The 12,965-nt window shown below is 39.3% G+C and overlaps 1 protein-coding gene across 1 annotated transcript; it reads left to right on the top strand.

Moving 5' to 3' along the window:
- Positions 1-560: 560 nt before the first annotated feature.
- Positions 561-10,909, top strand: NMRK1 (nicotinamide riboside kinase 1). The gene is made up of 9 exons (XM_053456706.1): positions 561-660; positions 1,890-1,935; positions 3,412-3,502; positions 4,798-4,846; positions 7,629-7,791; positions 8,182-8,253; positions 9,154-9,260; positions 9,429-9,497; positions 10,682-10,909. Exons 2-9 carry the CDS (start codon positions 1,907-1,909, stop codon positions 10,699-10,701), a joined length of 600 nt encoding a protein of 199 aa, XP_053312681.1. The 5' UTR covers positions 561-660; positions 1,890-1,906; the 3' UTR covers positions 10,702-10,909.
- Positions 10,910-12,965: the final 2,056 nt, after the last annotated feature.

Here is a 12,965-nt window from a genome sequence, read left to right as displayed (position 1 = left end):
ACAGAGTTTCCAAGAATTAACTCATCTTCAACAGGCACAGGTTACAGACACTGCAGCATGTGACGACCTTCTTCAATGTCAAAATTAGTCTTTTAACTGCAGTTTAGCTTTCTTGAGGATCCCGTAAAATGCTTTCCTAAACATGTACTGGGTGGGTATCACAATTTGGCTCTTGTTAAAGTGTCTCAGATCCTTACGCTTGCCCATTTTTCCTGCTTCTAACACATCAACTTGCTATATCCCACCCACTGACAGGTGCCATGATAACAAGATTATCAGTGTTACTCACTTTACTTGTCAGCGGTCATAATGTTATGGCGGATCAGTGTATACATTGAGTTAGCTGCCGCTTTCACATAGAAACCATATAAGTATGTTTGCAAAAAAATGAAATATAATAATAATAAAAAAAAAGATTAACGTTCCTTTAAATATAAACAAAAATACAGTTAGTACTTATTGTACTGTGCCGAGGAATACTATGGTATGTTATAAATCAATAACTTTTACAGATAGGTGCATTTCTGTGCTTGTATTGAGTGTACATTTCACCGAGCACCATGTGACTACAAACTCCAGCCAGCTCTCCTTACTTGCCCAGCCCACTAACACTCAGCTGACACAGAGAAGGACAGCCGGTCCTCCAAGACAGCACATAAGGTACACAGTACATTTAATTAGCTATGGATTTCTGTATAGTTGTGTGATTTTAATGTGTATGAGGACACTAATCTAGTATGTTGCCTTAATGCAGTATATTCTCTTAAGATGTTCTTGCTTGCTACCAGGTAGACTTTGCAGAAGCAGGAGACTCATGTCTCTGTTACTGTAGATGATCATTAGCCAAGGGATTGTCTGAAATAAATACAAATGCATACAATGACTATAGCGGTATCAATCTCTGAATGTAGCATCTTGTTAGTGTATGAATGTACTTTCTGATATTTTGCATTATGTGCAAACTGGGTAGGAGACTCTTACAAGACCGATGAATATACATATTATAAACAACACTAACACTGCATACATACAAATAGCACTGAAAGATGACCTCTGTACCTGATACATTCGTGAATTATTGTGACCCCTCTTGTGCCTTTAGCTACCTAACCTTACTGTATTTTGTATTGCACCATATCTGTTACATTGAATTCATTGCAGAAGGTAAAAGAGCTGGAAGAGCAAAGGGTCATGTCCACTTGGCAGACTAGGTAGATGAAAGGAAACATTATTTCCAAGTCTGCTTCATATAAATAATAACAGAACAAGTTTCTGTGCCACTGTTAGATATTCCTGGGATACTGCATCTCTGGTTTTAACAGCTGTCCAGGTATTAGGGTGTATTAACTAACCTGATTACAGTACAGTCACAGCATTATAGTCATAAACCTGGTTCAAACAGCCACATGATTAGAATCATAAACCCCCTTCGCTTCACAACTGCAGGAACCGGTCTTAACTATTAGCATGTTTAAAATGAAGCAGGTTGATTCCTGGTCCTAATGACATCAAGTGAAATATTCCATTCAAGTATAGATTTCTTGCTTGCAATCTGAATGTTTTATGCAATGTAAAGTTGCAGTTTTACATATCTGTAACTTTAATAGAAATATGTGAATCCTCTATTCCTCCACTTGCTTTGCCCTTGACACAAATAGTCTGTAAGATTCAATCCTGAATCCTGCCATTAGGAATGAAAGCACTGGAGAGTTGCGCGCATGCCTAATGTGTGCCTAGAGGTTTGCATCACTGGAATATAGGCAGCGCCCTGGCAAACATTTTTTTTATATCTTATGAACACTCTAGTCTTCCGCAGTATAAATATTGCAAAGCCACCATTTCGAATGAAAAATATTCCTGTATATAAAATAACACATGCTTATTCCTAGGAAGAAGACAGTTGGTCATGAAAACGTTTATTATCGGAATTGGAGGGTATGCTACTATCAACTATAGTTTCCATGTTCCTCTTTGTCATTGTTTTTATGAAATAATATTGTGTGTGTTCCACTTTGTTCTGGGAGTTCCATACAAGTTCCTCCATTGTAAACAGACAAGCGTACTGCATTGTTTCACATATACCGTAATAATATAGTACAATTACAGGTACCTTGTTTATCAGTTCAATCCAAAGGAAGCACCACGAGTCACAAAATTATAAGTATAGACATTTGGTTGAACTGTCTGCGGACCAGGGAGTCTGGAGTGTTTTGCTTAAACCATAGAACACTTGTTCTTTGGTCTTACTTGGTCCCATCACGCCACAGCTCCTACCTTCACACCTTGGAGATATGATGGAATATCATGGCACCCTGCTCTGTCTGAATTGTGCCAGGACCACTATGAAGGGAAAGTAGATGAGGCACATATTTTTACTCAGGTAGCAGGACTGCCCTATGACTGTGTCTCATATGGCCTTGTCCTTGAGTATGTCCTTGGTCACAATAACTTATCATTGGTTAATCCAGGGCTCGACAAATCCCAGGTCGCCATGGCGACAGAGAATTTTGTCCTGGCGCCTAGGTTTTGTCAGTCTCTGACATCCAGAAAAAATTGTGGATGTAAGAGGCTGAGTCACCACACGGGGGCGCTGCTGCTGCTGGAGTCTGGGCAGACAGCACAGCCCACCCGAGCCCGCCCCCGAGCCTGAGATCACTCCCACGGAGTGAGCCTGTAGGCTGAAAACGCGGTTGCTGCAAAACCAGCAATCGTGTTTTCAGCTGCCACAGGCAGCTTCAGGGAAGGGGGTTGTGTGTTGATTGGGTCCCCACACAAGTGAGAGTGACAGTGCAGAGTTAACCCCTTCAGTGCCGCGATCGCGGCATTTAGGGGTTAATTCCCGTTTTGTACGGGGCTCTGCTGCTGGTAGTAGCCCAGGCATACCAGCAACAGCAAAAACGAGCCCCCACAAGCCCTTTGATGATTCCTGTAGGCATGGAAGCCTACAGCAGTCATCAAAGACTCCTTTCCCTGCAATGGCTGGTCTATAGACCAGCAATTGAGTCCCAGCTGCCAGAGGCTCCATGAGAGCGACAGTGCAGCGTTAACCCCTTCAATGCCACAATTGTGTATGACACATTCATGGCATTGCAGGGGTTTACATTTGTCCCCACAAGCTTGTGGGGACTAAATATCAATCAATGCTGTGCTCCAATGGAACATCAGTATCGAAAGAGTTAAAAAAAAAAAAAATTAAAAAATGTATTTAAAAAAAACAGCACTAACCTGAAAGTCCAGGGTGCTTCCAGGTCAAGCGCTGTGAGTTTAGTAAGTGGGCTGATGATGATCAGATCACTCCTGACCAAGTGTTAGTTTAAAAAAATCCTGGCTCCTAACTTTTTTACCTGGCACCTAGATTCATAACAAATTTGTCAAGCCCTGGGTTAATCATTGTTTTATTTCTTTTAACAGCGTGACAAATGGAGGGAAAACAACCCTTGCAAAGAAACTCCTGCAGTCGCTTCCTAACTGCAGCCTTATCTCCCAGGACGACTATTTTAAGGTATTTTTTGACAATAAAAATAGGCTTTTACAGCGGCACCTCATTTAATACCACACAGATATACCGTATATTCCGGCGTATAAGACGACTGGGCGTATAAGACGACCCCCAACTTTTACAGTCCAAATATAGAGTTTGGGCTATACTCGCCGTATAAGACTACCCCTCTACCCAGCGTACAACAACCAGCCAATCACGGCAAGCGATGTACCTTACCGGTGATTTGCTGGTTGATTTGCTGACATATACATACATGCACTGCCCTTACACACACACACACACACACACACACATATATAATATATATATCTACACATATGCCTGTCCATACATACACATTTATACACTGCCATCACCACACACCCCTGCCTTTACACACACATGTATATGTATATGTATATATATATATATATATATATATATATATATACACACACACGTGTGTGTGTGTGTGTGTGTGTGTGTGTGTGTATATATATATTATATATATATATATATATATATATACACACACCAGTGTGTGTGTGTGTGTGTGTATATATATATATTTCTCCCCCCTTTGTCCCTTTCTCCCCATCTCTTACCTTATCTTCTTTCTTCCATCCAGTTGTGGGAGCCCGAGGTCTGGCACTTCAGACCTCGGCTTTCCTGCTCTCTAATCACTAGGCGCCGGCTATTGATGCCGGGCGCCGGGACATGACGTCATCCCTGCGCTCGGCATCAATAGCCGGCGCCTAGTGATTAGAGAGCAGGGAAGCCGAGGTCTCAAGTGCCAGACCTCGGGCTTCCCTGCTCCCTCATCACTACGCGCCGGCAATTGATGCCGGGCGCCGGGACATGACGGCATCCCTGCGCTCGGCATCAATAGCCGGCGCGTAGTGATTAGAGAGATTGGTGGCTTCGTGGGAACCTCCGGCTTGGTAAGTACCCGGCTTATAAGACGACCCCCCACTTTTAAGAAGATTTTTTGGGGTTAAAAAGTCGTCTTATACGCCGGAATATACGGTACTAATTAGTAATCAGTTAACCTGTTGTCCCTTTGTTCTACCACAACCCCACAATATTATAATTGTTCCCCACACGCAATATCAGGAAGTTGAAATGTTGAACTCTCCTGAAGGTTCCATCTTTAGTGAATTGGCGCCATCATGTGTAAACCTCCATTTTTATCCCATATGATTTCCACTGTTCCACAAAAAATAAGAAATGTAGTCAGTAAATTTTATTTCACAAACAAAATATTACATGCTTTCCGTAATATTTGAAGTTTCTGTTTTCCTAATACCTGCAACTAGCCTGAAGCAGAAGTCGAGACTGATGAAAGAGGATTCAAACAATATGATGGTTAGTGATTTATATGTAAGTAGTATCTTTATAATAATCTGAATGCCTGCAACATAAATACTGGTTTGTTGCCAAACACATTAAGGGGGAACCCTGCTTTTTACATGACTAAAAATAACAATATTACAGGATGACCCTTGCCATCTTTACTAATTCCTCTTAGTGAAAGGTGGCTACAAGTGGTAGCTGCTCGGTTTCTCAAAGTAAAATCTAGCCCCTCCAAAGGAGGACACAACACGCCAGTCGTGATGCAGAACAAAAACTGTTTTTGAGGAAAAAAACAGGGCTTTTTAAGGCTAGTAAAACAATGGAAATAAACATAGAAAACAGATTGAATTCGCTGCTGTTATCTCCAGCCAATGAGTGTCGAGTATATAGGGTTTGATGACCAATCAGTCTTGGTGAGGAAAAATATTTGGATAAACATTTACACTCTGAATGTAATGCATACATACAGCACATACAGTATGTTGCCGGGGCTGGCATAGTATAAAGAATACATAGCATTAACCAACACACAGTAATACGACTGTGTTCTGTAACAGCGTCTTCCAGCCCCGAAAACATCTCTATCGTTCTCTTTATTCCCTTGGTCTGTCATTCTTTCTTCTGCTCTATTAAATCAAAATATTTCTTGAGTTTCATAAGTAAAAACAGTTCCAAACCATAGAAGAACCTACGTTATGTCAAATTTGATTACCAGAAGTATGCATTCTCTCATAGTTTTGGGGTATCTTCATGGGTGTCCACAGACATGTTTTCATAGGAGGAAGGGCAAAATACTAGCCTTCGCTCTAATTTATCTCAAAACTCGTAGGCATGGTCTTTCTGTCCACAATTTGGTGTTCGCCGGGTACTCGAACAATAAACGTATAATTTTGAGTAGTGGAGTGATTTGTTTCTGTGCTTTATTTAAGTGGATGGTTTTGAAGAGATGGAAGTTTCCATTGTGTGTATCTGCTCTCGATTTGCTGGAGTGCCAAGACTATTGTAGCTGGGACCTGATTTATGTTTTTGATACAGACAAAACGATACGATATTGCAGCATACATTTTTAAGCCTTGGTAGCCTCACCTGTACAGTACACACTTGCCTATTTTGTTTATTATGAGTGCCTGGGCTAGCCTTGTGTGGGAATCCAGCACTGCTCTGCAGTGATCTCCTAGAGAGAGACACTCTCTCTCAATGCATCCCTACCTTCTCCACCAACTGCTTCCATGCCCCCATTTTCTTTCCCGCAGCTCCACTTATTCTTTTGCCTTACTTCTGTCTCAGGCCTCTTCTCCCTGTGTCTTCTTTCTGTGTCTTCTTCTCTGTGAATCAGAGCACTTGCACAAAAGAGTGCTGTCTGTGGGAATAAAAGAAGCGTTTCTGCACATCTCCGCGAAATTGTCTGCATTATTCTGGCCTCTCGGAGTACTCGAAGACAGAAGAACAAGAAGAGCCAAGACAAGAAGCGGAGATGCAGGAAAGGAGACGGGGACACGGAGGTGGCTGATGGAAAAGGGAGGGGGACATTGAGAGAGTTTCTGACAGACTTGAGACCCCCCTGATGAGTGGCACCTAGCCCCCACTCCCCTAAGTATTATTCAAAATTCCCTTATCTTTTTTTTTTTTTTTTGATCAATGAGCAACATATAAGTCCGAAAATGTTTCAGGAGGGGGCAAGTGACCTTTCCCCGCCCATGGATACCTTTTAACAAACCATATATATCTACGCCATAACATGTTAATTGTTGAGTAAAACAATTGGACTTTCAGACCCTTTGGTTCAATGCTTTAGGGATATCAGCTGTTCTGTTATACAGACCTCTGGGTTTAAATATTCAGTTGTGTAGTAAATAGAATATAAATAGAATATACATTTTGACGTGCATTGCCCACACAAGGCTCATACACAAAATTTTGGAAGCAGTACCTATACGTAGTTCACAATAGAAATTACTATAAAAAAAAAAGCTTTTTTTGTTAATTGTTGAGGTTTCTCATACCATTTATTATTTGTCTGTGACTGTGAGTAATGTCTGTATGTGACTCAGTGTCTCTAGACATCAGTATATATTTTACTAATTATATCTTTCTGTATGTGAGATGCCATCTTCTGTGTTTCAATGCTCTGATTATACTATGCATGGTCATCATTCTAGAAACAACCATCCTTTCTTCAACAGTTAAGTATATACACCGAAGATAAATACAGTCTGTGGTAAAACACTACATTGCAATTTTATTGGAATGCGAGAAATTAGCTGCCAACACACTAACATTTTGGGATTTTTTTACTTTAGAAGTTACAAGCTCCTTTCCCAGGGTAGCTGTCACTGCCTTCTAGCAGGCAGCGATTCTGTCAGCAGTCACTTACTGCTCCTGCAGAGAGTGATGGTGTTTTATACATAATAAAGAACCATCTAGTGAGATGAACCATCTAACATCTAGTGAGTTTCTGCTGCAGGATGATTTTTGCTGACCCTGAATAACTCATAATTATCGGTAAATCAGCAAAATTTCTTCAGAGGCTCCTTCCGCATAGAATAATGCATTATACAGGGTCAGCTCAGTTCTTCACTCTGGAGACACTTGCTACTTTTTATAATGAAGAGGGAAGTGTGGAAGTTTAAACCATAACACTCCTACCAACTCTTCATGTAATGAATAAACCCCAATGTCTTTAAGAAGCTCTGGCACTCTCACATAAACAACCTCTGATGCAATGAAAGAACATGACCAGACCCAGTCAAAGGTGGACTCGTTTTCTAAACTCGGTAATCTTTTTGTTTTGTAGTTCTTGAGGCTTTGAACATGGATGCAATGATGACCAGTGTACATTCTTGGATACGTCATAGTAAGGATGTTGAGTTCTCCGAGGAAAAAATCAAAACCGAGAGCCAATTTGAAAACATAATAAACTTTTTAGTAATTGAGGGATTTCTCCTATATCATTACATGTAAGTATACATTTGTCAGCAATGTATTTCAGTAAAATACCACTTGTTTTGTTGTAGTCTATCTATCTTCTAGACTGGGAGATTGGATGGGCCGAATAGTCTTTATTTGCCATCAGTTTCTATGTTTCCAGTCCACACCTTTTAAAAGTTCTTTCTCTAGTCTTTTTGGGGTGTGTTTTGGACAGTACTAAGCAGTGCACATGCATGTCCTCTCTTCTCTAGCCATATTAGGCTAGCCCACTCCATTGATTCAGTAACATTTTGTTTTGAGTTCCGTGCCGTTGTACCAGCTGCTAATTATTTAAATCAGTAGTTTTTTTTTTCTTTATATGTTTAGATAAAATTAGATCATCACATCACATTTTTACAGTTGTCATTCCACATTTCTAGGCCATTGAACGATGTGTTTAATAGAAGATACTTTCTGACAGTTTCATATGAAGAATGCAAGAAGAGAAGAAGGTATGTTCTGGGACTGCTTTAGCTTTATACTCACTATATGGACCTTGGTGTTCATCACAGTCCTTATGAACAAAAGACCCTAAACACTTTTTGTATTTTTTGTTTTAAATTACCAGGTTCTATGGAAATACAGCTCTGTAATAAATTATCACATATTGAGTGTAAGAATGAGAAATGAGGGACACTCTTTTGTACATACAATAGGAAGTGCTCAGGTCATCCAAAGTGTCTGCTGTCATTTGCCCATTTCTGGTGCTTAAGCAAGGGGTATTTCATAGAAAATCATATGTTCTAATGGCACCTAGTGCAAAAAATATTTAAATTGGCAATAGCTGCCCCAAACATGCTAAAAGGGTCACCTTCTTGCTATCCTCTAAGAGGGATGGTTATATAGCATGCAGGAGGCCAGAGTCAAATTCCACATGTTGTATAAGTATATACTTTGTGTGTGTGACAAATCAGACTTTTAGTTCTGGTCTCCTATGTGTTTTTCAAGACTTCTTTAATAATCTGAGACTGTTCTTGTAGATTGATATATGATAGGAATGAAATATCCATCCATATCAATTAAGAAATGTGGTGTTGCATGCATTAGCCATCAAACACACTCTACCTGCAAACTCCTATTCACCACTTACGCTTTTTAAACTTACAATATTTGCTTTTAAAGTAACTGATCAAGTGGTTACGTAATGCCAACATATAAAGTGGATATAAAAAGTCTACACACCCCTGTTAAAATGCCAGGTTCTTGTGATGTTAAAGAATGAGACAAAGATAAATCCTGTCAGAACCTGGCATGTAAAACAGGGGTGTGTAGACTTTTCATACCCACTGCACTTTATATACAGTGCTGTGAATGACAAATATTCAAAAATAGACAACATTTCTTTTTAACAGCACCCGGGTTTATGAACCCCCTGACCCTCCTGGCTATTTTGATGGACATGTGTGGCCTATGTATCTTAAACACAAGAAACAAATGGAACGAGTTGTGAGAGAAATTGGTAATTATCAGAACTTTTTTGTCTGAGAACTTGAAATATGTAATTTGTACCTTGATAGAAACGTTGCTTGTTTTCTGTTAGTTCTGTTCATGACGGAAACGTTGGTTGTTATAACATAGGCCCATTTATTAAATCTCCTATAAGTATGTATTGTCTGCTCTTTCCTAGTTTACTTAGATGGTACCAAGTTGGAAGATGACATTTTTTCTTATGTTTATGGTGATATAAGAACAGCTGGTAAGTTGGGCAAATTACCTTTTTTTTAAAAAAAAAGAAACAAACAGTATAGTAGACAGTAATACATTTAATGTTTTGTATTCACATTCAAGGAACAATTTTGAGTCTCTCTCTTTGTCTGTATAAGCCCCTGGCAGTGTATAGGGAAGTCATTCATCAACACAAATAATGACACAAGAGCTAATTGTCATGGAATAAACAAAATGGGTAGTGCAGAGAACTGACTTAAAGGGACAGTATGATGTCTCTTAGACCCACACTATAGAAGAATTAATTTTGCAATATGCATTCTTCCACAACTAAAAAGAACAGGCAGTCCTCCTGCAGCAGCTGCCCACCTCCTCCATAGTCTGAATTTTAGCGTCACCAAGTCTGAACAGACACCTGCGCACCCCAGCCTTCCCCTAGCCAGAGCTGGAGATGACTGGAGGTAAGTGTATCACATGCTGGGAGATATGTTCAGCCAAAACCATCTCCTGCAAGGCATTTACCTTGAAGGTGGGGAAAGGGTATTAATGTAATTGCAAGCCGGTGTGCATGAAAGTGTTAAAGGACCACATATCTATCAAAGGCATTAAAGTGCATATGATGGTTGAAGTGTCCCTATGATGGTTCAGATAGAAAAGTGGTAGAGTAAAATGAAAGGTTTAGCCGCTCCAAATAACACCAACAAGCGTGCTTCTAAAGCTAATCAGAAGATACAAAGTAGCTCTGATAATATTGTGGTGCGGGGTTTAGATTAAGGAAGAGGACAGGATAATTGAGGTACATAATCTTTAAAAATGTAATTAGGTACATATGATATGTATATATCTTCAATATAACGTATAATGACATTTAACCCTTTTTATTATTACCAGTATTTTTATATAAATTTGTCTATATGTTTATACCTAAATATATAACATTTTTAAGATTTGTTTTACCTCTATTACCCTGTCCTCTTCCTTACTCTAGTGTCCATATCACAATATTATCACAATTATCTTCCTTGAGCAAGTGTTTATCTTGATTGATTATTGCATCTTATTTAGTCTTCATGTTCTCTGACCACTGCTCCCCGAAACAAAAAAATGTGTTAAACTGTTAAGACTTACTTTTTATTATTTGTTATATAAAGTTCATGTATTATTCCAAGTTGTACTAAAGTGTACCTTTTTTTTTCTCTTTTTTTCATTTTACAGCTCAGCAATTGACTACTTAAGATCGCTTGAAGGCCTTATCATCTATGCATAGTGTCACAGGAGAGAGCACAGTGAACCTTGAGTGCTTTCAGACTTAAATTAAGTCTTTAGTCAAAGTTCCTACTTTTTATTGGGCCAGCAAAGAAAAAGATGTACAAAGTTTTCAGGACCTCAAAGATCCGTTCATCAGATTTTCTTATACAGATTTAAATATAACATTGGTCCTCATTATCCGTGCCCTAGGGCATGGTGTGTTTAGTAAACTTTGTTTCCAGCTTCACTAAGGTGGCCGTGAATGTTTCTAGCACATAGGTTGGCATGGTTGATTCTACTGATGCCACTTCTGACCCCATACGCCCTTCCAAGATGTCAGATTTTGTACACACCATTTACACTATTGTATGGTGTAAGTGTATTTCGTTTAAAGAAATCCTGTGGTCAACATTTTAAAATGTAAATGACAGTAAGAGTATGTGCCACAAAAAATGCTGTTAGTGGTGTATTTAGGTTTTGAGCTCCACTATGACTGACTAAACTCATACCCTCCTAATCTTCATTTACTCTGCACCTCTTCCTATGATGTAAACTCCTTCCTCTGTAAACCCCACTCCTTATTCTTTTGGTCCCATCCCTTCCTCTCTGAATATTAAGTGTGGATACCTACTTTTGTATACTTTGTTCTTTTGTGCACCATTTCAAATGTTTTATTTATTAAGAGATTATAAGAGATGATATTTAAACAGGAGCAGTAATGCCACACCAAGGCCCAAGCCCTCTGTCATCGCCCAGCTCATCTTACCTGCTGCCATCAAGAAGACTTTTTATTTACCTGCTCTTCCTTTTTTTTGCCCTTAATTTTTTAATGCCTCAAATCCCATCCTATGGAACATCGTAGAAAGTAGCGGTGTGCGCTCTTGTTCACACTGCCAGCCAGAGCAGAGGACTGCCTCGTACCACATGCAGTCCTTGTGATCCGCCATTCATGATCACCACGCCGGATGTCTCGCGCAATCGCACAATAGACTTTCATTATTAATGGATGCATTGTGAGTCTCCCCTTATGAATGGATTGATGCCTTGGTGAGGAAACCGATCAAGCGCTTCAGAAAAGTTAAAAAAGAAAATAAAAAAATTTCAAAAATGAAAAAACTGATTCCTGTTGCCATGCAGCCACCTGAAAATAAAATCTATAACAAAAGATACATGGGCTGATGCTTCTCTCTTACATCTGCTTTTGTCTTCCATCACCCTTATCATCTAAACTGTGTATAGTGTATTATTTCACCTTTTATTTTCTGTGTGTCTACCTTGCCCTATGCTGTGTGCTGTTGCATTGTAAAGTGTATGTAGTGTGCCCTGTAGATATCACAAAATATACAAAAACCTACGCGTCTGGGGTATGTCTGTAATCTGGTGATACAGATGAATACATTGTGTTGGGTTTCTCTGTAGCTGCATGTAATTGGTGTAAACAACCCTAAAAACATGAAAATAGCAAAGAAAACTAATGTTACGGCTACCTTTGCCAGGTATTGGAGACAAACTGGTTGCATGATGTCCAAATGCTTCTTGTGAAATACTCTGGGGTTGTCTTCTCAAATATATATCATTTTGTGGGAGGTATTTTCAGCTTGTGGGCTGCTAAACAGTCCCAAATAAGACAAATGCTTCAGAAAATAAAATGTGAAAATGCCAAGTGAATGGGCATGTTCCATTTTGTGTCCCGTAAATTAAAAATAAACAAAAAAAAAATATGCATAATTTCGAGACACTTACAATAATTTAGTTTGTGGTATTTTGGTCAACCCAACTGTTTTGTGAACCATTTTCATAGTAAAATATTAGAAAAAAAAATGTTTTGTTTCCCATTCCCCCCAAACATTTTAATTATTTGAATGTATTAATAATGGAATATAAATTTTAAAATTGTATCAAAAGAAAGCTCTCCCTGCCCTTGGAAACAAATATAATTTTTGTGGGTACATGACCAATTAAAAAGGCAAATCATGGTTAAGGAAACATAGTGTAAAATGCTGAAAAAGACTCAGGTTTTTGGGCACAAAAACCCCCTTGGGAAATAAAGGATTAAACTCAATCCAGCTGGTGCATGGCACTGTGCATAGGTAACAACTTGTTTCTTGCCAGTGCCAACTTTATCTGCAAACAGCTCACCAGTGCCATATTTACCCCCAAACAGCTCGTCAGTGCCATTTTTCTCCAAGCAGCTTGTCTCTGCCACCTTTGACCACAAACAGCTTGCAAGTGCCATATTTGTGCCCATGCA

Source organism: Spea bombifrons, chromosome 1, assembly GCF_027358695.1.
Source record: "Spea bombifrons isolate aSpeBom1 chromosome 1, aSpeBom1.2.pri, whole genome shotgun sequence".
In the NCBI taxonomy this organism is placed as follows: Eukaryota; Metazoa; Chordata; class Amphibia; order Anura; family Pelobatidae; genus Spea; species Spea bombifrons.
This window is presented reverse-complemented; position numbering and strand designations above follow the sequence as displayed.

Bases quoted from the DNA above. Each gene is read 5' to 3' on its own strand.
- NMRK1 (XM_053456706.1), top strand. From the start codon at position 1,907: ATGAAAACGTTTATTATCGGAATTGGAGG. The intron at 7,792-8,181 runs GTAAGTATACAT...CCACATTTCTAG, and splicing joins TTTCTCCTATATCATTACAT to GCCATTGAACGATGTGTTTA. The intron at 9,261-9,428 runs GTAATTATCAGA...GCTCTTTCCTAG, and splicing joins ACGAGTTGTGAGAGAAATTG to TTTACTTAGATGGTACCAAG.